Here is a 24,194-nt window from a genome sequence, read left to right as displayed (position 1 = left end):
AAGAAGTAGTGGACAATTTAAATAATAGGGAAGATAACTAAAAATTAGTTGTGGCTAAGCTTAGTTTTTTTTAAGTCGACTAACAGAAAGTAAATTTCCAAGAAGTTTTTTAGATCTGAAGTCAAGGCTCCTCAAAGGCAGAGGGTAACAGGTATCTGTCATGACCTCTCCTTCGCGGCTTTCATTCCCAGCCTATATGGAAATAAACCAGCACCAGAGGCTTGGAGTGTTTTCATTGGCATGTGGGCTAAGCGTCCTTGGAAGTGTTCTACTTTAATACCTAAACTTTCCTGCCAATGTCAGCATCCGGCCTTGTCAACACTTCTTTTTCCATTTGTGAATACTATAGTTAAAGCCTTCACCTCTCCTTTTCTAGAATCATTTTATATTTAGAACTTGGAAGTTTAGAAATTTTCTACATCTGAAGAAATACATTTCAACTACAGTGTTTATTACTTATTAAAAAAGTTTAACTTCAAAAATGTATATAAACATATACATGCTTTTTCCTATAGGGCCTTTGATCCTACTGCAAAACTTTAGTGCTATGAGTGAGGTTTAAGGTAACAAAGTGGTTTCACCAGTGAGGCAATGTGGTCCCAAAAGAGTGTTTAACAATAAAAACAAAACAAAACAAACAAACAAAAAAGAAAGAAACAAAAAAACTGAGCTAAAATTTAGATCAAAACATAAGGTTTATAAATACATTTTAAAAATAAAAGAAGTCCCTTTGCGTTTGGTCCATGTTCTGGAATAACAAATAAAAAGTGTTGTTTTGTTTCGCTCTTTTGATGGCCACATGGCAGTTCTCAGGCTGAATGTGTGTAGATCATTAGATGAGCATCTGTGTAGATTATTATAATCATAAGGTTACATCACTGTCTATCAGGCAAAATACTTGAATTCATTTGTGTATATATCTTAGTAAAATTAAACATGATTCCAAGGAATAGAAAACATTCTTCGTAAAGGTTTTATTCATTAGAAAGGTGACATCATCCCAAGTAATTTAATTCTAGCTGGTTTATTGTTCAATAAACGTCTGTAATTCAGGATGGGCCTTTCTTGCTAATGCTGGTCTACTGACCTGATTCACATTTCCTGTATGTGGATGCATTCAGCCTTAGCGACAAAGCTTTATTACGTTGAACCCAGATGTCCACTGTAAGAACACAAATCTCTCCTTGGTGTTTGCTTTTATAATAACCACTGTTGGGTAAATTGTATTACCACCACAGATCCAAATCTCAGGGTCTGAGTGTGGAGTCCCCGTGAAGAGGTAAACAACGGAGTGTCATGGGCCAGTTTGGTGGAAGAAAGACATATTATAGTAAGTTACAGTGAATATTATAACTGAACGTTGGCTAAGATCGTCTAAATATGTGGTTAAAATGTATGGGAGAAAGTTTATACCAAAGAGCGGGAAAATTGCCAGAGGTGAAAGAGACTAGGAGCTCACCAAAACAAAAATGATTTCAGTGTGGATTTCAGTGTAGATTCTGTTGTCAAAGGTGACCCCAAGCTATGAGTTGTAATTGAATTAGAGAGGCCGCCATGCTGTTTGAAATTCGGCCGTGGCTGCTCACGTTCCGCTGTTGAGACTTAACACCCACGCACGTCACGCACCGCTCAGCAGCCTTCCGTTCCGCACTCCGCTTCCTGGTCCCGATAACCCAGAGCCCTGAGTATGCACCACAGATGAGTCCATTTTCTTCTGTGCTTGTCCTTGAATGTAGTGAATGCCTCCTTTTGATTCAGATGAGAAACTTGTAAAACGTGGTGTGTGTTTGTGGTTTGTCTTGGAATAATTCAGAAAGTGGCACTATAATTTTTGGTGAGGAAAATTTTTGTGCCTTCTTATTTCATTCAAAATATGTGATTTTTCTTTTTAAAACGTAATTAATATACTTGTAATATCTCCTTCCGCAAATGAAAACATTTCCCCCAGTATGCGTGTGCACTATCACCTTATAAAAGTGCAGGAAGTAAAAAAAGAAATAAGATTTTTTTCTTCCAACAGAAACTCATAAATATTAATGTAATGGTACTATTGAGCCATCTACTGTATGGCAAATACTTTCTATAAACAAATGATGTCTTAGAATTTAGGCTTTTAGCCTCCAAAAATCTTTAGAGATGAATAAAATGTCAAATTCCAATGTAGATTATTGTAAATATAGTCCAGAAATGCATTTTTAGGTCTCTCCTTTGGCCTAAAATTCTTTAACCTCCAAACCGTTCATAATAAGCCAAAGGAGAAATTTCGAGAAATCCCACAACTGTTCCATTTTCCCCTGGGTCAAGAGAGGAAATTCAGTTCAGTTCAAAGTATTTAATAAAGACAAATCATATGCGAGGCCCTGAGCTAGGTAGGCACCACAGAGCAGAGCTACAGAATCAGAAGGACTGTCAAGTTAAAAGAGTGGTTCTCAACCAGGGGCAATTTTGCCCTCCAGGAGATAGTGGGCAATCAATGTCTACAGGCATTTCCGGTTTTCCCAACTCCCAGGTTGGGAGCGGTGTTGGAATCTAGTGAGTAGGGGTCAGGGATGCTACCGTGCACAGAACAGCCCCCCACAGCAAAGCATTATTTTGTCCCAAATGTCACTAGTGCCAAAGTTCAGGAACCCTGGCTTAGAGCATCAATGAAGCCAGTCATACTTCAGGATATATATAACACTGAATTCTATGAAAATCCAAACAGATGGGACAACTTACCTTTGAGTGGGTTCAGTGAATTTCCCCCTTAAACTATGCAAAGCTCTTCTTATTAGTATTGTGGTTTCATCAGAATATTGCTCTCTGGAGCAGTTTTAGAGTTTAAAAATAGAATTTCATTGGAGATTAAGTTATATAAATGCAGACATGACAAAACAAATGAATGCCAATGAAGCACCACCCATCCCATCTTGAACAAGTTGTATATCTAGTAATGGAAACATGCAAAGATCAAGCTCTTTACATGTGTTCTCTTATTTGACTCCCTTTCAGGACTGAATATTTGGTCATTGCAACTGTCGTTGCTAAAATAAGCATCCATTTGGAATCTAGAATGGGGATTCTATCCTTCCACAGTAAAATATACTGGTTAAGAACAGTTTATTGAGGCACTTTTAGATCACAGACATTCAGGTGTAGTGGTAGAGAAACATGTAACTCCATTTTCCCTTCCAACTGAGGGGAATGCTCAACGTGGAATGTAGAAGAGGAAAAGTTGATCGGCTGATCTCCAAAAAGAGTGAGATCCAATCAGAGTTAGCCAGAGGAACAGAAAGAGCAACTTAGAAAAGTTGGAAGGAAACTGATGTTCTTCAGTAACAAGAATTGTCATTGTGCGCTCCGTAAGTGAGAATCTGGTGGCAAGTGAAGCCAGACAATCAGGTCAGTTTCATAAAAGGTACGGCAGGTTGAGAAGGTTGAAGGATCAGATAAGACAAGTATCTATAGCAGGATGACCTAGGTAGAAGGAGGGATGACTCACTCTGGAAGTATAAGGACCACTTCCAGCCTCCTGTAGCTTGCTATGCTTTGCGAAGCCAAGAGCAGATTCCAGAGGGACGGAGCCAGATCCAACATCCAATGGGATGGGTTGCCTGACTTGGAGTGGGTCTGCCTCAAGAGGATGTGTGTTCCATATCACTGGAGGGATTACAGTTCTGGAACATTGCCCCGAGGTTGCTAATATTGAGGGAGAGGATGAAATGGATGGTCCTAAAAGGAACCTTCATGGTTCTATTGGGAATTCTGAGCGTGGGGATAAAAGTTATTGTTCATACTAAGGCCTGATATACTTATCCAACTGTTGCAAGGCTACATCACCAACTCTAACTGCCCAATTTTTTTCACAATGGATTGGATATCACCATCATTAGAATAGCACCACATGTATGTTGTGTTTGAAGAGGAGTCTGATGGTAGGACCCCAGGTTAGCAGCTTATTATTAGTTATCACCACAGTCTTGTGGCCCTGTTTTTGAAAGTCAAATGACTCAATGGCATTGTGTAACAAGACTAGAAGAAACAATAGGGAATATTCCCAGGGCACAATTTATCACTTTTTTATGGAAAAAGAACAGAAGACAGCCAAGCAATAAATATAATACTAAAAATAGTCAAAACAATGGAAATATAATTTTGTTCAGAGCTATAAAAAAAATTCTGCTGCTCTGTCTCTATATATACAGCCTGTAGAAAGTTCCAGGGTATTTATTTTCTAGATGTAGACTAATGGGTCTTCTTATCCACTGAATTCAAACCACCAATGGAAGAGGTCAGGAAAGATGAATGAAATTAGGAGAACTGATGAGCTGAGTGTCATTGTGATTTTGTTTCCTATACAACTTGAATTTGTGCTTTGAGAAATTGGGGTCCAAGAACGTGGTTCAATTCCAGTAGCTTTGCAGAAATATTTTTGGAGCAGGCCACGTTGTTTTGCAGAAAGAGAATGCATTCTATCCCCACATGCTATTGTAGAATCATTTAACAAAATGTGGTCTTTTCAGCTAGCAAGTTTAGTTCTATAATTAAAATGGACTAAAAGTATTCTGGGGTGTATCTAGAAAAAATATTTTGTATGTAAAATATATAATATTTTCTAGAAATTTCCCATGGTGGATCAAACAATAGAAGACTTTCCAGTTTGTATTTAGCATGGGCTTTGAAATCTATATATGTGTACGTGTTTTAAGTGAATTTCAAAAGTCAGCAAAACATAAAGTCAGTTATAAAATTATTCCCTTTGCTTCCAAATTATCTGTGCAATATCCACAGTGAGGAAGAATTGATACAAAAGCAGATATTGGAGCAAAGCCTTCATACGTCTTAATACCATGGTAATTGTGTAGTTTATCAACAATTCTTGAGTGCTCTTATTTACTAGGTACAGACGTGAAAGGTTGTTTTAACTTTGAGCGCTCACCAAGTTAGCTAATTTGTGCTAGTGAGGGAGATAAACAAGGCAGGAGGACACAGGATAAGTGAGGTGACAGGTGTGTCCCAGGCTCCCTGGGAGGTCTGAGAATCTAATGTAGCTTCAGGGCAATGGAGGTGAGCAGGGCTGCCTGGAAGCACAGGACTCAGCTCAGCGGACCAGAGAGAAGCATGGGGGAGGGAGCATGGCTCCAGAGAGCAGCATGTGCAAAGTAGTGTAAAGGAGCTCTAGTTTTCTTCCTCAGCATTGTCCACTTACCAAAGAAAATAAGATGATCATAAGCTTGATAAGCTTGATTTTTGTCAGTTTAAGTGGTGGTGAACAATTGGGAAATCTTTCCAAATGGGATTTTCTTTTCATACACTTTGCAAAGTCAGGAGCAGAAAAGTGAAGAGGAAGGTCTTATCCAATTGCCTTTGCTCCTGCAACTCTTAGTAGCTTCTTCACAGCCTTTGCCCAGGGTAGCTCAGGGGGAGAGGAAGCACTTCCTTCAGCAGTCAGCATTCTCTGGAGTTTTTTGGTTACATTTTCACAAATGTCTCATCTCTTTGTTTCAACAAACCCTGCTCTTTGAGCCACATGGTGGGTTTCTACTTCTTCCCCTTTTTTGTGTGTCAAAATAGGAAAAATGAAGGAAACTCTTCAAGATTAGAACATTCTTTTTTTTTTTTTTTTTTTTTTTTTTTTTTTTTTTTTACTTACTTCCAGATAGCATCTTCCCCGCAGATTTAATAGAGAAGGAACTGGACAGATATTGGAAGGGTAATTCAGTGTTCCTCTCAAATTTAACCTTACATTGACAATGCTCCTGTTTTACCTGTAAATGCTCAATTGCTAAAACTATTAAGCTTTAAAGTTGTTCATAAGGGATTTCTGTAGCCACATTTCTGTTTTAGTTCAAATAACTAGAAGAAAATAAGGGACATAAATGACTTGTTTTATGTGAAAATTGTCTTTCAGATGCAGTCCACAAAAGCAAAATGTTGGACAATTTTGGTACATATGAATCATTAACGAAAAGAGTGATTTCTGTTCCCTGTTGGCATTTTATTTTTTGCACATGCTGTCCTTCTCTGCATCTTTCCCTTAAAAGCCAGCTCCTTGTATGAGTTTCTCAGTGTGCTATATCCTTAGCCACCACAGTCCCTCAGGAAAAATAAAATGGACTTCACTCAAACTAAGGATAGTAGGAGAGAATATACTCTTTTGAAAGTCCCAGTCTCGAGCAAGAGAAAATAAAAGTAAGATGGCAAAGAAAAAAGAGTTTAAGACTTGGAACCTGATGGTGTGGGTTCAGTTTCTGGTTCTATCACTTTCTACCCCAGGCAAATTCATTACCTAGTGACCCTCACTTTGCTTTTCCGGTAAAGGATGTGATGGATAATACCTGCTCTTACACACACCTACCCATCTACCTGCCCCATTAGAGGTTTCCTTAGCATTTAAATATGTAAAAGAGCCTTGAAACCAAATATGACTTGCCAATACTAGTTGTTATGGCAACGACTTTCCAATGTACAGGATATGATTATATGAAGTTATATTTCATATACAATGCTTAGCATAATAGGCATTCACTAAATGAGAATACGCTTTCCTTCTTTTCTCAGCTTTACTTTCAAGGCTGCTTCTGTCCCATTTAAATGTCCCCATTTACCGCTACATTTTCCTGCTGTTCTGCACCTTTTGGTTCATTGATGCTCTTTATTATTCTTTCTGCATGCACAGGCTCAGAGAGGCAGCTGGTCACCAGCCAACTTTAATATTTCCCTTCTTAGTTTGGACATCCGATTGTACACATGTTCTAGTTTTAAATTTCTGTGTGATTAGAACATACATGGGTGGTTATTAGTTTTACATCCTGTAATAACCCGTTTATAACAGTGGACTCTATTGGGATGGGAATGTTTATAGTTTTGTGAATAACAACATGTATCATATTTCTTTTACAAACAACTTTAATTCAGCACTATACTTTTTATTTATGCATGTTTCTCACAAAATAACATTAAGCAATTATTTTCAATTTGTATTATACTAGTACTTAAAATTTATTCAGTACTCACCTTGTGTCAATGCTTTACAGAAATGAAATTATTTAGTCTTTGCCACCCTGTGAGATATTATTTACCCATTTTATGGATGAGGAAAACAAACCACAGAAAGGATGTCAGGACACAGGATATCATCACAGTTAGATATGCAGGGCCTTTTTCCAGAATGCCTGGCTTAAATTCTACGGCCCCTAATATTATCTGTGCATCCTTAGATGAATTACTTCCTCTCTGTGTGCTTCAGTTTTCTCAGCTATAAAATGGGGAAATAATAACACATCCCTCATAATGTCATGACAATTGAACACTCTCTTTCCCCCAAATGGCATTTTAGGCTGTCTGAACTATTTCAAAAATCTGTCTGCAAATATTTTGCTTTTCTTTCTTTCCATCATCAGCAGTAGCATTTCCAATGAGACAGTTCTCCCAGACAATCCAAAGTGCTGTTCGATGATTTACTGCCTTACGTTTCAGTGTTCAGTAAACACCATGGAATCCAAAGACAGGCTCCATCATATTAATTTTTGGAGCCTAAGGAACTTTCGTGTCCCTCTGAGAAAGTGACTTCAAATGAAACACAGTTTTCAAATTTATTTCATTTTGGCTAAAACTATAACAAGTGCTTTCAGCACACTCAAAGTGTTAAGCCCCAAGTGGCAAGCTTATACTGTACACATTATTTTTTATTATAGCTTTACTTGGTTTGAATGTTCATTTCCTTTTCCAAGCTCTTAGATGCATTTAACAGCTAAAGATAGAACATAAAGTTATTTTATGGCTCATGAAATTACCCTGGCTTGAAGTCAGAAACAACTTTATCAAAATCCTAAGAAGCATAATCAAATGTTGCATGTGATTTTAGTCCCTTTAAAAGAGTTTTTGTCATTGAGAAAATGAGCATGGATAACTATTGATTGTTTTTCTGAACAGTGTTTCCCCATTTCCAGAGCCCGCGGTAACTCCGTCTGCTCTCCTGTGTCCTGACAGGCACCAGCATATTCACGGTCTACGAGGCTGCGTCCCAGGAAGGCTGGGTGTTCCTCATGTACAGAGCAATCGACAGCTTCCCCCGATGGCGGTCCTACTTCTACTTCATCACGCTCATCTTCTTCCTGGCCTGGCTTGTGAAGGTACCGCAGAAACTAGTCCTAATAAAATCTGTGTTTTCCGGCTGTTTCTGCAGATCTCTTGTTTGCTTTCTGTTGCCCTCCGTTTCCTCATTCCCAGTCTTTAGTAAACGTGGTTTGTGATTTTCTTTCAGAATGTATTTATCGCTGTCATCATCGAAACATTTGCAGAAATCAGGGTACAGTTTCAACAGATGTGGGGATCAAGAAGCAGTACCACGTCAACGGCCACCACGCAGGTACCGTACGGGGGTGGGGGGTGGCTGGTGATGTCCTTTCCCACTAGAACACGGACACATCCAGCCTCACCCTCAGTGGGCCTTGGTGGAACTTAGGAAAGCCCTCTGATAAAGGCCTTCTGTGGTCACGCCCACAAAGGGAGCTATTCAGAAATGCTGGTGCAAAGGCCCAAACCCAGAACAACCAGATCAGCTTTTCTGGGTGATAGGGTGGATTCGCTGTAAAACCAAGATTGTCACCACATTTACTATGTACTTTTTATTTGGCCATTATAAGTCTTCAGAAGGCTCGCAGATGAAAAAGGAAACTGTATAATTTCCCATTTTTATAAATATTTATTAATGGAATTGAAAGCCAATATAATGGCCTTTATGTATAGGATTAGAGTTATTTGGGGAATGGAAAGTATATTTCATTCAGAACAAACCAATCACAATATGGTAAATTATGAGGAAGACTCCATAATGCATACGTGTGGTTTTTGAGGAATCACTACATATTCAGAAGGGTGCCCCTGTGCTCCCAAGAAATTGGGAGTGCCCTAGAATTTAATTATAAATATCAGGGCAGTTATTACATAGGAGGGCAGTCTAGATCCTATGTCTTTGTTTTTAATTTTGGTTTTGTTATGTGTGTGTGTTTGGGGTGTACTGTTTTTGTGTTTAGAAGGAGGAAGGGATGGGGCTTCTGGGTGGCACAGCGGTTAAGCATCTGCCTTCGGCTCAGGGCGTGATCCCGGCGATCTGGGATCGAGCCCCACGTCAGGCTCTTCTGCTATGAGCCTGCTTCTTCCTCTCCCACTCCCTCTGCTTGTGTTCCCTCTCTCGCTGGCTGTCTCTATCTCTGTCGAATAAATAAATAAAATCTTAAAAAAAAAAAAATAGAAAGAGGAAGGGAAGATTTATATATCTTAGTCTGGTTTGAATCTTTATAAAAGAGAGAAAAAAAATTCCTGAATCAAGAATGAAATTATTTTAATGCTTGTAACTATTATTTAAATGTTCATTCTTAAGAGAAATTTAATATAACTTTGCAAATAGTTTAATGTGACTTTGTAAATAGTGGTCTGTGGACGAAGGTATTTGTGAAAGATCCAAGGTAAAAATTTTACTTCGAAAATCTTCAAATTGAACTTTTATTAACTATATGCTAAAAATGCTATTAAACATGCTAATATTTGAAAAAGACCTATGCAACATCTTTATGGTGTTGTGAAAGTTTGAATTATCTGGTCAACTCATTATAGATGAATTAGTATAATATTATTCAATTTTGGCAAGCAACTATTCAAACTTATGAAAGATTTTTTAAAAGTTTTGTAAGTTATGTCACAGATGACATGTAAAAAATACCACCACATCTAGTGTTTACTTCTTCTGTCATCTCCTCTAGTGAACTATGAGAAATAATAAAGTTCCAGGTCCTTTCTGGCATGCCCTTTAAGTCAGGTGACAACGTCTGGAAGGTGTGTTTTCTGCTATAGACATTGAGAACTAAATGGAACACAGATCTATGAACTCAGCATAGAATTTACATTCAGTGTTCCTGAGAGATGACCTAAAATGTCTTTAAAACCACATCACGCTTATTAAGTAACTCTTATTTATAAAGCCACAGCTGGAAAAGCAGTGTTTGGAAGCTCCACCCATTCAGCCAGCAGTTCTAATGGAAAGTGAAATGTGAAGGGGACTTTCAACAAAGTTGTACAAAATGGTTTTGATGCAAAATTATACTTAATCAGGAGGAATACGTTGGTAATTCAGAGGTAATGCGTCTAGGTATTCAGCAGAGGTAATCACACAGAGAATCGTGAAAAACCTTCATTAAGAAAAATGCTGTGGCTGAGGACCCGGTTGCTAGGCAACCGGAGCTCCTGCGGCAGCCTCGGTTGAACAGCTCTCGGGCTGCCTGGCAACAGGCCCCGCCCAGCCCCTCGCCCGCCACCGGGCGAGTGGCCCGGAGGCTTTTGTGTCTTAGGAAAGAAGGGGCATCATTTCCTGCGATTCTGTTACATTTGTAAAATCTGACAGAACTCTGCGCACAAGGGCCTCTCGCTGGATAGTTGCAAACACCAAATCATTAGTTTCTAATTGTAATAAAACAGGTAGGCATTAAGGAAATAAAACAAAGATGGCGACAGTATTGCAAAGCACACAGCTGTCCGGAAATGGAGTCACTTCCTCCCAGTCTTCAGCATGTGGAACATTTGCAGTTGTTCTGTGTTAAGTTATCCTCACAGAAGAGCTGAGGGGGTCCCAGGCTTGGTGGACTTGTTGGTGTCTTTGGATCCATTGACTTTTCCAAGAGGGCTGTGTGTTTAGAGAGAAAATTATACATATTAACGGGATAAGGCAAGGGCTCTCTGATATCTTAGGCAGTTTAAGAGGAAGTGGCTCTAGTATAGACTGTCCAGAGGCAAAAGAGAACTAGTGATGAGAACTGGGTGTTGGTTTTTGGTGTGTTTTTTTTTTTTTTTTTAATTTTTAATAACAAAGCAAACTGCCTTGGACTCACAGCATAGAAACACATTACAGAAAAAATTAATGCCAAAGGACTTGTGGAGACCATAATACAACATGTAACAGGAAAACAAAGAGAAAATGAAGTGGAAAATTCCAGAGTAGTAATCACTAGTTTGTCTGAGCTCTAATGGGGATAGTGGCTTTCACACCTGCATAATTATTAGCCAGGGGTCACTATTGCCAATGCTCAGTTATCTGTTGGGTTAAGGCCGAGAGACTCATTCATCTGTGATAGAGTGGCACCTGGAGCAGTCCACAGTAGGACTACCCATGCCACACGTGCACAGGGGTATTGCCGCCGAGCTGGATGTCGGGAGGCACAGACGTGCTAGTAGAAAACATCCTGGACTTAGCCTCTCTCTAGCCCAGACTTTTATTCTCACTCCTTCGATGCTTCACCTCAGACATCTGTCACCAGTGATGTGGTCTTCCCATCTACATGGATTCATGGTGGGAATGAGCTTATTTCACTTTGCCTGGAGAAGAACTGAAAGAACTGTTCAACTTTAGGGCCACAAAGTCTACATTTTTGTTATGTATGCTGATAAGAGACTCAAGGCAGGCAATCAATATGTATTGAACTGTATATACTAATTATGGTCCGATAGGGTTGTATGGAGGGATATAGAGGGACAACTGGTAGCTCAGGACTTGAGCCCTGAGGATTCCTGCCTTTGAATATCCTGTTGTCTACCTCACGTAATTGTTACATGAACCAATCTAAATGTTGTCTTATAATTCAGAGGACCGAAGAGAAATTGGACATTGAACATGTCTGCATTTCCTTCACTTCATTTTATACAAAGAAGTGACCTTGAGAGAACACTTTTACTAACAATTAAATTGATTCATTTGATTTTGGTCAACTGGAAAAAAATAATTTTTTTTTTTTTTTAAAGATTTTATTTATTTATGTGACAGAGAGACAGCCAGCGAGAGAGGGAACACAGCAGGGGGAGTGGGAGAGGAAGAAGCAGGCTCATAGCAGAGGAGCCCGATGTGGGACTCGATCCCGGTACGCCGGGATCATGCCCTGAGCCGAAGGCAGACGCTTTAACGACTGCGCTACCCAGGCGCCCCATGGAAAAAAAAAATAATAATTTAACAGAGAAAATTAGTCTGCTACTGTTTAAAGCAAATATATGCCCCCGGGATCCTTTGTGCCATGATAAGAGAGTATAGGATGCATGTACAGAAGATTTTTAGCTAGTGACTGACAGGATTGCTTTTGTCTTTTCTCCTTAAAAGGAGACACCCAGAATTTTGACAGGAACTTTAAAAGGCACTTTAAAAGGTTTGCATTTCAACCAATGTATGTATTCTCGGAATGAGCTTATTCATGGAGATGTGCTTGATTCTACCACTAAGAGTACCTTTCAAAATTCATTCTAAAGGGAATCAGAATCCTTTACATGGCACCTAAGAAAAACAATTTGTAATTGGTATCTTGGATCAAAGAATCTTTGGGTAAATATGCACCTCCATTTTGTCATTTAAAAATATTTATATGGTAGGTATGGACAGATGGTAGCTACACTTGTGGTGAGCACAGCATAATGTAAAAATAAATCAAGATAATGCTTCATGGAATAATTAAATTGAGCATATGTGTAACAGTATTTTGTAGAATGTCATACAGTAGGTGCTCTCTGTATATGTTGGAAAGTATGAAATAAGTAGCATACTTGGCAAAGAGCCCCCAGTGCAATCTTTGAAAAGTATTGATTCTAGGACACATAAACATCTGATAACCATGTTTCTGAATGGATCTTTGTAGGTCGGCATTGTTGAGAGTTCTCAATTTAACCACTAGAAAAATGTTTTCTAATAAAAAAAAAAAAAACACATATTAAGGTCTGTGAATTTGGGCACTTGTCCCTCACCCTTCGGTTATTTTATAGAGGGCAAGTTTTCTTTTTGCAAATGACCTACTACCTCTACTCCTAGAAATCTTAGGTGTGGGATCTTTGCATTATCTCATATTTCCATCAATAATTACCCTTTTGAACACAGACTAACGTGAGGGCATGAATAAGTATGGCAGAGAATATATTCACTTATGTGTGTGACACTGTGGCCTTGGATAGGAATAAACCCAGCTTATAGTTAGTGTCTTAGAAAAATAAAAATCCTTATTTCCACCTTATCTCACTACCAACGACATCCCTCCCCCTACACACGCAAAAGGAATTGGAAAGAAGATATGCTAGTGGGAAAATATTTATAGGTGGGAAATATCTTTCAGCTGGGTGTAATATTGACGGATCACTAATTTTTGAGGTAGTAGAGTCTGCAGTAAGATAATAACCCAGGCATCCAACAATCCAGCTATATAATTCAATGAATATCAGATTTTAGTATCCTATACCATTCTGAATGTCGTCACTTATGTATTTTAAGACAAAAGAAACTACTTTTGCCTTCATAAATATGTACTTAAAATTTTTGCTAAGCAGATTAATTTGGCCCCATTAAAATAATTCACAGAGTCTACTAAATGATATGTCAGTCTTCTACCAGTAAAATAGCCAGTCTCCGTCCCTGTGCCACATGTACACTTCTATTATTTATCCCGAGAATATTTTTCTGTTGGCTCAGTGAGGAATGTCCACTAAATAAAGATAAAAATTCACCACTCCCAGTCAAAAACACACCAGACATAATGCTTTGGAATTCTAATTTTCATTCCCCCCCCAGGTCTAATATGTAATAATCAATCACCAATTTAATGGGGATAAAATACCTCCTTTCAAGTCTCATTGAAAAGAATATTTGGGCAATTATGTGCAAAGCACGTGTAAAGCAGAGAGGACCTGATGCATAGCAAATGCTCAATAAATGCCATTATTCTTGTTATGATTATTATTCACTTAAGTTTTCGGTGTTCCAGTGAACATAATTGGAATGACTCATGTTCTAAATATAAATCCATAAAAAGACCAATCTTTGATAACATAAAAACTGTAGAAGCTGGAGACATAAAGTAGGAGTTCTCGACGTTCTCTATTAAGTGTTCTGACTCATCTCCCTCTTTGTCTTGAAGATGTTTCACGAAGACGCTGCCGGTGGTTGGCAGCTGGTCGCTGTGGATGTCAACAAGCCCCAGGGACGCGCCCCAGCCTGCCTCCAGGTGCAGTACAATACCATTTTTAAAACTCACCCAGCAAAAAGGTCTGTGACTTCGATTTTATACAAGGAAGTCCACTGCTCTCCAAACTCTAGGTCTGCCCAAGCTTATGGTCCTGGAGTCAGGGACAGTATTTGACTCCATTCTGTATTCCCAGGACCTACCTTTTATTTTTTTTAGATACACAGCAAGGATTTGGTCAATTTCATGTAACTAAAGGCACACAAGTAATAATAGCATGCCAACGGTAGTAAATCAGTGAAGAATTTTGCTGGTATATTGGATGTTATAAAAGTATTCTTCTACAAAGGCCTGAATTTTTTAAGGGAGGGCAGTCACAATCACAGTTCACTTAATTGGGTACCTTACCAAGTACCTGGGAAGGAGTATCTTTAAGAGGTAGTCTGTTCTGCATCTGCAAGCTATCTGAGCAATGTGACATAATAAAGATGCTTCCTTAACAGGTGCACCTGCAACAAACACAAGGCTCTGGGATTGCACGTGGGTCCTAAGGTCCTGGGAAGTGATCAGGGGATGTCCATTGGGTTTCAGGCTGGTGGACTTTTTGGACTTATCATCTGCCCTGAGCTCTACTTTTTTTTTTTTTTTTAAGATTTTATTTATTTATTTGACAGAGAGAGACAGCCAGCGAGAGAGGAAACACAAGCAGGGGGAGTGAGAGAGGAAGAAGCAGGCTCCCAGCAGAGGAGCCTGATGTGGGGCTCGATCCCAGAACGCTGGGATCACACCCTGAGCTGAAGGCAGACACTTAACAACTGTGCCACCCAGGCACCCCTGCCCTGAGCTCTACTTAAAGCCCAATGGACTCCTTCTTTGCTTTTGTGAACTGTCCTTGCAACTTCTTTTGCTTTGTCCCCACCCCCCAAATATCAGTAATACTTTTTCAAAACCATGTCACCTTTCCAAAAGTAGCATCCCTACTACCCCACCGCATTTTTACTCTGTCCATTTCCCTACTCTTTAAGTGTGAAAAGTCAAGCCACACCGAGCCACGCCATCATGGCATGGCATCGTGGGGACTGAGAACTGAGTCTTCCTCCTGGAGAATTTTATTTTCTTCACTCTCTTTGGTTTTCAGTTACAAAACCTCTTCTCACAAGGGGCTGATTTTACAGTTCTTTATATTCCTTTCCATAATTCAGAAAGGCTTTGTCCCCTGCTTCAGGATAAAAACATACCTTCTTTCTTTCTTTTTTTGGGTCATTCTCTCAGTGGGGGCTCATTGTGCATTTCAAGGGTTAATACATAAGAAGCAAAATATTGTGCTCTGAACCATTACTGGGGGCTACATTCATATGACCTTTTAATCATATAGTGATTTGTTTCTATCAGTTGAAAGAATGGAAAGGAAAAGAGGAAGAGTTCACAATGAATATTGATGATATCTAATATTATTTTGTGGCTTTCTGTTGTATATTGGACAGTGACAATGCTAATAATCAACTCCTACCACTACCTGTAGTACTGCCATCGCTCCTGACAGTAACAATGACAGCCAATTGTAGCTTCTTGCCTAAAAAGCACTTCCACTTACTCAGTAATCATCAGCTGATATTTACTAAGCTAAGAGAGTCCTGAACAAGACAAGAGCACAGCTCCTGCCCTCGTGGAGCTTCCTGAAGGGTACTTCAGGGTGGATGGAGAAAAACCAGCATCAAACTAGCAATTACAAGAGTAATGAGGATTTTAAAGAAGTAATGCAGAATGCTATGGGAATATACATTTTGGAGTTCTCACTCCTCCTTGAGAGGTCAGGGAAGGCTGTCACTCGGTACAGCCCAGTGATGGAGAAAGACCGACATGCTCCCTCAGTCTTTGTAGATGAGGAGGTGGAGATCCAGAGGGCCTGGGTGAGCTCCTAAATATGCACCTCAACAAAATGGAGAAGCTAGGACCTGCGCCTCTGTCTTCAGGTTCCTAGTACCATGCTTTATCCAGTAGAAAAAAAAATATGCCAAGGCAATGTAGGTTTGTAATAGAAATAATCAGGCCTGCTATGAGTACCAAATCAGTCTGACTGGGGCCCTGAATGCATTGCTTAAAAGGTATTAAAGGGCACCTGACTGTCTCACTCAGTTAAGCATCTGCCTTCGGCTCAGGTCATGGTCTTGGGGTCCTGGGATCGAGCCCTGTGTGGAGCTCCCTGCTCAGCGGGCAGTCTGCTTCTCCCTCTCCCTCTGACCTTCCCCTCCCCCCCTTCATGCTCTCACTCTCTTTCTCAAGTAAATAAATAAAATAAATCTTTAATAAATGTATTAAATGCTTGTGAATAGATGTCTCAATGTTGCAATCTGGAATTAGAAAGCAAGTTAACCTCTTTATCACAGAGATTTTGAGATGGCAATAGATAAATGGCCAGGAGAGTGTAATGAGGGGACAGAACTGTACAAGGATATAGGAAAATGAAGGTCAGTGGAGAGGTGGGTAGATACTAGGCTAGAAGTATGTCAGTGTGGCATCCAAGAGACCTGCATATTAAACATGTTTGCGAATATGGCGGCACGCTTGATAAGTTTTATGAATGATGATACGTATGGTTTGAAATGAAGGTGAACGAAGTCTGACATTTCAGTACGAAGAAAGTTGCATTCAACTCAGCTTTACATGTTTGGGCCTAAATCAAGCTTTCCAGAAGATCCAATTTGAACGAGTACATATGCAAAGTGGGATGGCCAAGGAGTGGGCATGAGCTGTGAACAGAGAGAGAGTACATTTCCATGTCTGAGTGAAAAGTTGATTAGCCACTCATCAATTAAAAGAGAAAGAAGAGAATTCAGTAAAGAAAAAATATTTAAAATAAAATGGTCATGAAATACTCGTTGACTTTTACTAATGGCTAATGCTATCCAAAACCAGGTAACAAGGAAATTTTCATCTAATTCATCCAGTCAGTCCTGTCTAGAACTGTAATATCTCTCACCCTCAAGGACAAACAGTAGAATATATCATTTCTTTTTATTTTTAAAATGGGCAAAATGTGACATTACATTCTTCTAAAAGATATATTAAACTATGGAAATGACATTTTAAAAAAGTATTTGCTTTAATTCCTTCCAGTTTCTCCTCCCTCATCCCCTTCCAGATGTGGCCTAGAGGTTAACAATAAGAGCCAGTTCTTCTAAGACCCATTACTCCTGCATTTACTCTGTATATCTCTTATACAACAGCATTTCTGCTTCCACGAGGCACGGTCATTTTTCTGTGTTTCTTCTTTCTAGAACACTCTCCTCCCCAACTCAGAATTCAGCTCAAAAGTCACTTCTTTAAGGAAGCCTTCCTCATCCTCAAAGAATAGATCAGCTACATTTCCACATCATCCTATGCTTTTCTTTTGTGTTCCTCATAATTTTCATAAAATAAATTAAAATGGTATGATTTGTTATTTAAAGTCCGTTTCTCCATCCAGAGGAAACTCCATGGTAGTGGGGACCACAGTGGTCATGTCACTGCCAGAACTATTCCTGACACATGGAAGAGACTCAATTGTTTACCAAACAAGAGAACAATCAAGTGAAAGAAGGACATAGAACCTTCTTGGCTTGTACAGGTACTCATTTGACTTCTCATTTAGAAGCAGCTCTCTTTGTCCTTTTGGTCTTGTTTCTAGGAACCAGAAATTAAGTGGATGATGGCAGTAACACTATTTCTATACAAGCATTTATTTCTAAGTCTAAAACAAGCATCACAATGGGAGTTTGTAGAAAGTGCCCGTCAAAGTTGGATAATGTTGGATGCTTTGTCAGCCTGTCTCTTCTCCAGCATGGTGACAGAGGCTCGACAGGACCCAGCCACGACTTCTGTTATTTCCCACGGCTTTCTGAATTCTTTTTAACTTCTTCAGCAAGAGAAATAAATAGGGCAAAATTTAGATATAGACTTAGGAATAACATAGTTGAAAAGAACCAAAACCAATTCTTATCTCAACCAAAAAAGTTGTATTTATTGGAATGAAGCATATGAACAGCTGCAATTAAATTGATTTAGTAATTTTGCCATCACTGAAATAAATCAGAAAAATTAGGTATGAATAAATATTTGAGAGATGGCAAACTGGTCACCCAGAGTCCCCATTTGACTATTAAAGGAACTGTTGATTTTGTCCTGAGAGTGGAACTTTGTTTTAAAATTTGACCCCAAGTTCAAAGCACAGAATATTTTACCGAAAACCTCATATATCCTACTGCTCTGATAAAATAGGTAACCCATGAAATAAGTTACATAATGACTTTAGTTCACAAAGATAGTATAATAATAATTCATGCATAAATTTCAATTATTCCAAAAGTCTTTCCGTTAATTTTATGCTTTCAAAATTTCAAAATTTTAAAGCCACCAACTCAACATAAATGAAGACTGGCTTGAATGCCTTTCTAAGTGAAGGACATTTAAAAATAACCTCTGTCCTTGTTTCAGGTGACATTGCTTTGGATTTGCTTACATTCTTCTTTGGTATTATTTCTTATATTTTTACTTTCCATTCAGTTTTCCATATCCTAGTCTAGTTTATTGGTATGAACATCTACATGTCTTTTCTGCCAACCATAAGTAATTAAGTACTTTAATAAAATAAGGGTGATTGATGTGGTTTAATCTTCCCTACTGCAGTTAAACTAAATATATGGTGGGACTGATACTTCTGTGATTCTGGGTGTTTGATGTGTAATTGTTTCTCTCTCTCTCTGTATGTGATAATATACTGAGGGCTTCAGAGGGGAGGAGGGTGGGGGAATGGGATAGGCTGGTGATGGGTATTAAGGAGGGCATGTATTGCATGGTGCACTGGGTGTTATACGCAACTAATGAATCATCGAACTTTACATCAAAAACCAGGGATGTACTGTATGGTGACTAACATAATATAATTTGAAAAATTATTATAATAAAAAATAAATAAATAAAAGATATATACACACACATATATATGCATATATATATGCATATGTATTCCTGCAATGTAAAAATATATACGCATGTATATATGTATATGCATATATATACAACATATATAGCTATATACACACACACTTTTTTTTACATTGCAGAAATAAATCTATTAAGAATTTATATAGTCCATTGAGCAGTGATAAGATCTGAGCAACAGGATTAGTTTTTTATTGTTCTCCTACATTGCTACATACACACACACATATTTTTCCTCATTTCCAATGTTGCAATCATTGTGGTATCTCTGCTTTCTCTTTGCATATATTGATTATGGAGCTATTAAATGAGTGAGGAAACTTAGAGGTCTTCTTACTTTTCTACAGAATAATAAGCTCTATAGAGCCAGTGGTAGAAGAAAAAATAGGCACCTTTGGTCTGCAACTAGAAACTCTACAAATTCTGTGTCCTGAGACACAAATTTAAGTGTGATCATAGCTATAATTATAACCATATCGAGAGTCATACGCAGGTGTTCAGGGAAAGGATTCAATGTGGCACCCTTAGGGTGGTCTTTTCTGTTTTCATAATAAATGAAAATGCATATGCTCTTAAATTTAATTGCAAAACCACACATTCAGAGCAAGACCTGCTAGGATGTGAGTGGTAAGCTCTGTGGTAACACTTGAAATTTTTAGTTGATTAACTTCATGTTAACTTCATTAACTTAATTTTGCTAGGACATTTTTCATGTTTAGCCAGTTATTAATGAAATTCATACCACATTTACTAAGGAACTTAGCCACAGGAGATCTATTCAATTCCTCATAAATTCATTCCTAAGGACAAAAAAGGGAACCTCCCGTAGCCCTTGAAACACCCCCTCTCTCTGCCTCAGTCCCACCTAAAATGTCTCTCTGCTTCTTTCTCTACTTCCCTGTGCTGAGATGCTCATCATTTGGGGTCTCACCCCTTCCTGCCATTGGTCCTCATTATGGGAACAAGATGGCCGCAAGTGACAAGGAAAAGAATAGGGATGAGCCAAGCCCTAGACCTAGTTTCCTTTTCTTTTTGCACTACAACTGCCTCCAGTACCTGGCTCCTAACTCCCTTACCTCTCACCCCTGCCTCCCCAGCTACAAACATCCTTACTTCACTCCATGAAGTAACACCCAGCACAGCATTGTTCCTGAATAAATCCCATATTGCAGCCTCTTAGAGAGTAGTCTCTGGAGACAGACATATTTCAGCTTTTCTATTAATTAGTAAGACCTTGGGCATATTTCTGTAAAATAGGGATAGTGCCTCCTTCCTCAGCCCTGAGGATTAAGTGAGTATTTATGGCCCACTCAAGAATTGTTTGGTTGCAAGGAACAGATCTTATGCTCACAGGGAGCATTTGCGTACAGTCAGACCTGCCAGGCAGCTATGCTTTCTTTGTCTTTCTCTCGCTCTCTGTGGGAAGACACATAATTTCTCATCTTTGTTTCTGTCCATGTCCATGCATCTGCCTCTGTTTTTCTCCTTGAAGGCTGGCTTTATTCTATTTCTCACACAGTGCCCAAATATGGTTGTTTGCAACTGAGTTTGGTGACCTCTCATTCAAGAGCTCTAAAGAGAATCACAAGGAAACAGCTAGAGTTGGGTGTGAGGCTGGGAGACTATAGTTTCATAGTAGGCCACCCCAGGTGGGCGATTGGCCCGAGGCAGCTGGTCATGGGAATGGAAGGGAAGCGGCATGTCTGCTTAAGCCAAGTATTCCTACAGGAGGAACCCAGAGTAATTTTCCCTTCTTAATGCCTTCTGAAGACCTTGCCCAGTCTCTGTCTACAAGCCACAGTTCTATACCCCTGGGAGCTTCATGGAGCAGGTGGAGAAGGGACGTAACTTTTTGGCCATATGAGTAGTGGGACTTGACCTCAGGAGTTATTACTCAGGGTCAGGTTCCCTATTAAACTTCGAAGTCTTGCAGGGCTTGAGAAGTCTTTTAATGGCCAAAAAGACCATTATGGTCTGACGTGAAGTTCAGATCACCCTGTATAGGATAGTTTCTTTGAAGAAACACCACCTGGTTTCCTTGTATTTATCAGTGAATAATTTGTAAATTAGAGCCATTTCACAATATAATATTCAATCCTTCCTTGCATTACAAAGATTATGAAATAATGTGGAGACAGAGAGGGGAAGAATACCTCTGTATCCACCATTGGAAATAATTACAGCTCACATTTATGGACTATTCTCTATGTGTCAGCCATGCTGTGTGTTAGAGGTGTTCAATTATGTCATGCTCACAACAGTACCACCGACCTAGGTGTCGTTGTGACCCGTGTGGAACAAATGAGGCACAGAGAGCTTAAGTAATTTGGTGAAGGTCACATAGCTGCTTACCGACTGGGCACTCCATCCCACGTGGTCACCTCATATTTTTAACCCCTTCATTTTCACATGGTGTATCGTCCTTCTGTAAAAATAGACCATAATTTGTTTGTTCATCCGTTCATTCATCTTCCTGTTGATGGACATCGAGGCTGTTTTTTATTGTTTTGCTCTTATTTTTTAATATTATTTATCTATTTGAGAGAGAGAGCGAGCCTGAGCAGGGAGGAGAGGCCCAGGGGAGGAGCAAGGCGAGCAGCAGGCAGGGGGAGAGGGAGGGGACCCCCCCCCACCCTCCGACACTGGGCTCTATCCCAGAACCATGTGATCATGACCTGAGCCAAAGGTGGCTGCTTAACCGACTGAACCACCCCGGTGCCCCTATCGTTTCACTCTTTTTTTTTTTTTTAAAGATTTTATTTATTTATTCGACAGAGATAGAGACAGCCAGCAAGAGAGGGAACACAAGCAGGGGGAGTGGGAGAGGAAGAAGCAGGCTCATAGCAGAAGAGCCTGATGTGGGGCTCGATCCCATAATGCCGGGATCACGCCCTGAGCTGAAGGCAGACGCTTAACTGCTGTGCCACCCAGGCGCCCCCTATCGTTTCACTCTTACACACATTCTAGGCCACTGCCTGTCCCTGCCTTTTTGTGCACATGGGTGAGAAATATTCAAGTGTATGTAGATAAGCGAGCACTCGCTGGAGGAGAAACAGCCTTGGGCTTTCTGAGACATTGTCCCCGTGGCTCCCCAGAATTTTTACTCCTAGCGGCAACTTGTCAGAATTCTCAGCATTTCGCGTCCTCGTCCACAACTGATGTTATCAAGCTTTTACACCTGGTGGTATGAAGCTATAACCTTAAATTTCCATCTCCCTGATTACAGTCTGTGAAAGTTGAGCAGTTTCTGTATAGATTCGTAGGCCCCTTACATTTTCTATAGATTGCTTATTCATTCTGTAGATAATCCCATTTACCTGTTGATTTTTTTCAAATGGTTTTCAGAAATTCTGTGCAATTCTAAAGGGCATATCACTTCTGTCTGAGAAGACGCTGAAGTATTAGAAAGATACATTAAAATATTAGCGCTTGGCGTCTGGAAGCACACTTTCCACCTCTCCCCTCTTCAGGCAGTGGTGCAATTCTGTTAGGCTGTATTGCCAAAACCCTGTAGAAAGTGCCTTCGATGGGTCTGTCCTTCATTGTGCCTCTCAGAAAAGGGAAAAGTCGTAGTTGACTCTTTTCACATCCACCAGTTCCTTAGCTGTTTAAACTCTATTTTAGCATAAGCAACAGCTGCACGAAGAGGTCATTCTCATGCATGATAAAAAGTTCTGTTAAATGGGAATCTCGGTCCCCTGCTGCCACTGTGACAAGCCATTCTTCTCCTGCCTCTCAGGTAGGAGTTTTTGTCTCTTGACAATTTGACAGATGTGGCTGCACAGTTGAGCCATCTTCCCAAACACACCCAGTGATCTATTACTGCGAAGAAAGTCACTGACAAGAAAATGAAAGTATGCATGAGACCCGGCATGCTGGAGCTCCGTTTCTCTCTGTAACATCGTGTGCCTCCGTCTGTAAAGAACAGAGATAATAGGCTCTTACCATAAGTAGGTCAAATGGTGGCAAAATTATTACTCTAGTGTTTTAATGTTTTCTGAGAACATTTCCATTGAAGGCAAAGATTGGGGGAGGTGGACTGTGTGATGTGTGTATTTCAAGTGATGAAGTGACATCCGAGGCACTTCTCAGATGTCTGTCTTGTTAATGAACCTTCCCAGGAACCCGCAGACAATCTCAAGAATTGATTGAATCCAGGAGAATTTAGCTTCCATTCACAAGCAAACCTCAAACGTCTGCTGTGCTTACAGACCAAGGTGACGACACGGGGTGGCCCAGCTGAGACTGGCCCAGGAGAACCTGGGACGATTTGCTAGATCTCCCAGAACCTCAGTTTGCTGACTTGAAAAATGGGAATAATAATAATAATAATAATAATAATAATAATAATAATGGTTAGAAATGTCTAGTGCAGTGTCCAGGATGCAGGGGTCACAAGGTTATGGAAATGACTGTCACTACTGTGAGCACACTCTTCCAACTGTCCCTGTCTCAGAGTCCTCCGTGCACGTCCAGGAGGCCTATGCTCATGCACACCTGTAGTGTGACCTCCCCGCCTTGCTGCAGCCCTGTTTCTGCCGCTCAGGAAGTGTCCTGAAGAGTCCAACAGACATGCAACCGCTTGTTCTCATGAGCACATTGCCCCTGTCACACACCTCTCCGTGACCCATTCCCAAACCAGGCTTTTCCTGCCTCTCCAGAACCTAAGATGCACCCCCATGGTCCTCCCTGAATCTGACTTGTCCACAATTCTATCATTAATTCAGTCTTTTCAGTTTCTTTGAATCATCCCCCCTCCATCCCCATCTAATGGCCCTACCTTCAAAATCAGGTCCGACAAACTTCCTCAATACAGTGATTGATCTCTGACCCCTCAATTCAGTTTGGTCACTTTCTTCCCTACTTCCAGTTGCTTCCATTATAACTTTCACACGATAAGCACTTGGCAAATATTTGGGGGATTGTGTGTGAGTGTACACATATACGTGCTTCCGTGTACACAACTACACCACCTCACACACAGCAGACACAATCTCACCCTCCCGTTACGCGGATGCCAGTGACACCTCTCCCAGACACTTTCGTGTGCCCACATTCTCTCATCTTCAGTCCCCAACAGCAGAACATAAAACAGCTGGCTTGGAGGAAAAGTTTTGGGGGGAAAAAAGGAATAAAAAGTATTCTATAAAAACCTGGAATGGGAATTAAGAACAGGAAGAATAAAATAGCTAGAGCCCAAACAGCACAAATAAAAGGTATAAGAAGGTATTAAAAAAGCTAGTTGAAAGAGAC

The 24,194-nt window shown here is 39.9% G+C and overlaps 1 protein-coding gene across 1 annotated transcript in view; it reads left to right on the top strand.

The window, feature by feature from the left end:
- NALCN (sodium leak channel, non-selective) overlaps positions 1-24,194 on the top strand; it is a 285,252-nt gene that overhangs the window by 80,826 nt on the left and 180,232 nt on the right. The window contains 3 exon segments of the mRNA XM_040624300.1: positions 7,972-8,114; positions 8,246-8,350; positions 13,917-14,003. Coding sequence (XP_040480234.1) covers positions 7,972-8,114; positions 8,246-8,350; positions 13,917-14,003 — 335 coding nt within the window.

Source organism: Ursus maritimus, unplaced genomic scaffold (genome assembly GCF_017311325.1).
Source record: "Ursus maritimus isolate PB19 unplaced genomic scaffold, ASM1731132v1 scaffold_10, whole genome shotgun sequence".
NCBI lineage: Eukaryota > Metazoa > Chordata > Mammalia > Carnivora > Ursidae > Ursus > Ursus maritimus.
The sequence above is the reverse complement of the archived record's forward strand: the minus strand, read 5'-3'. Positions and strand labels throughout refer to the sequence as shown.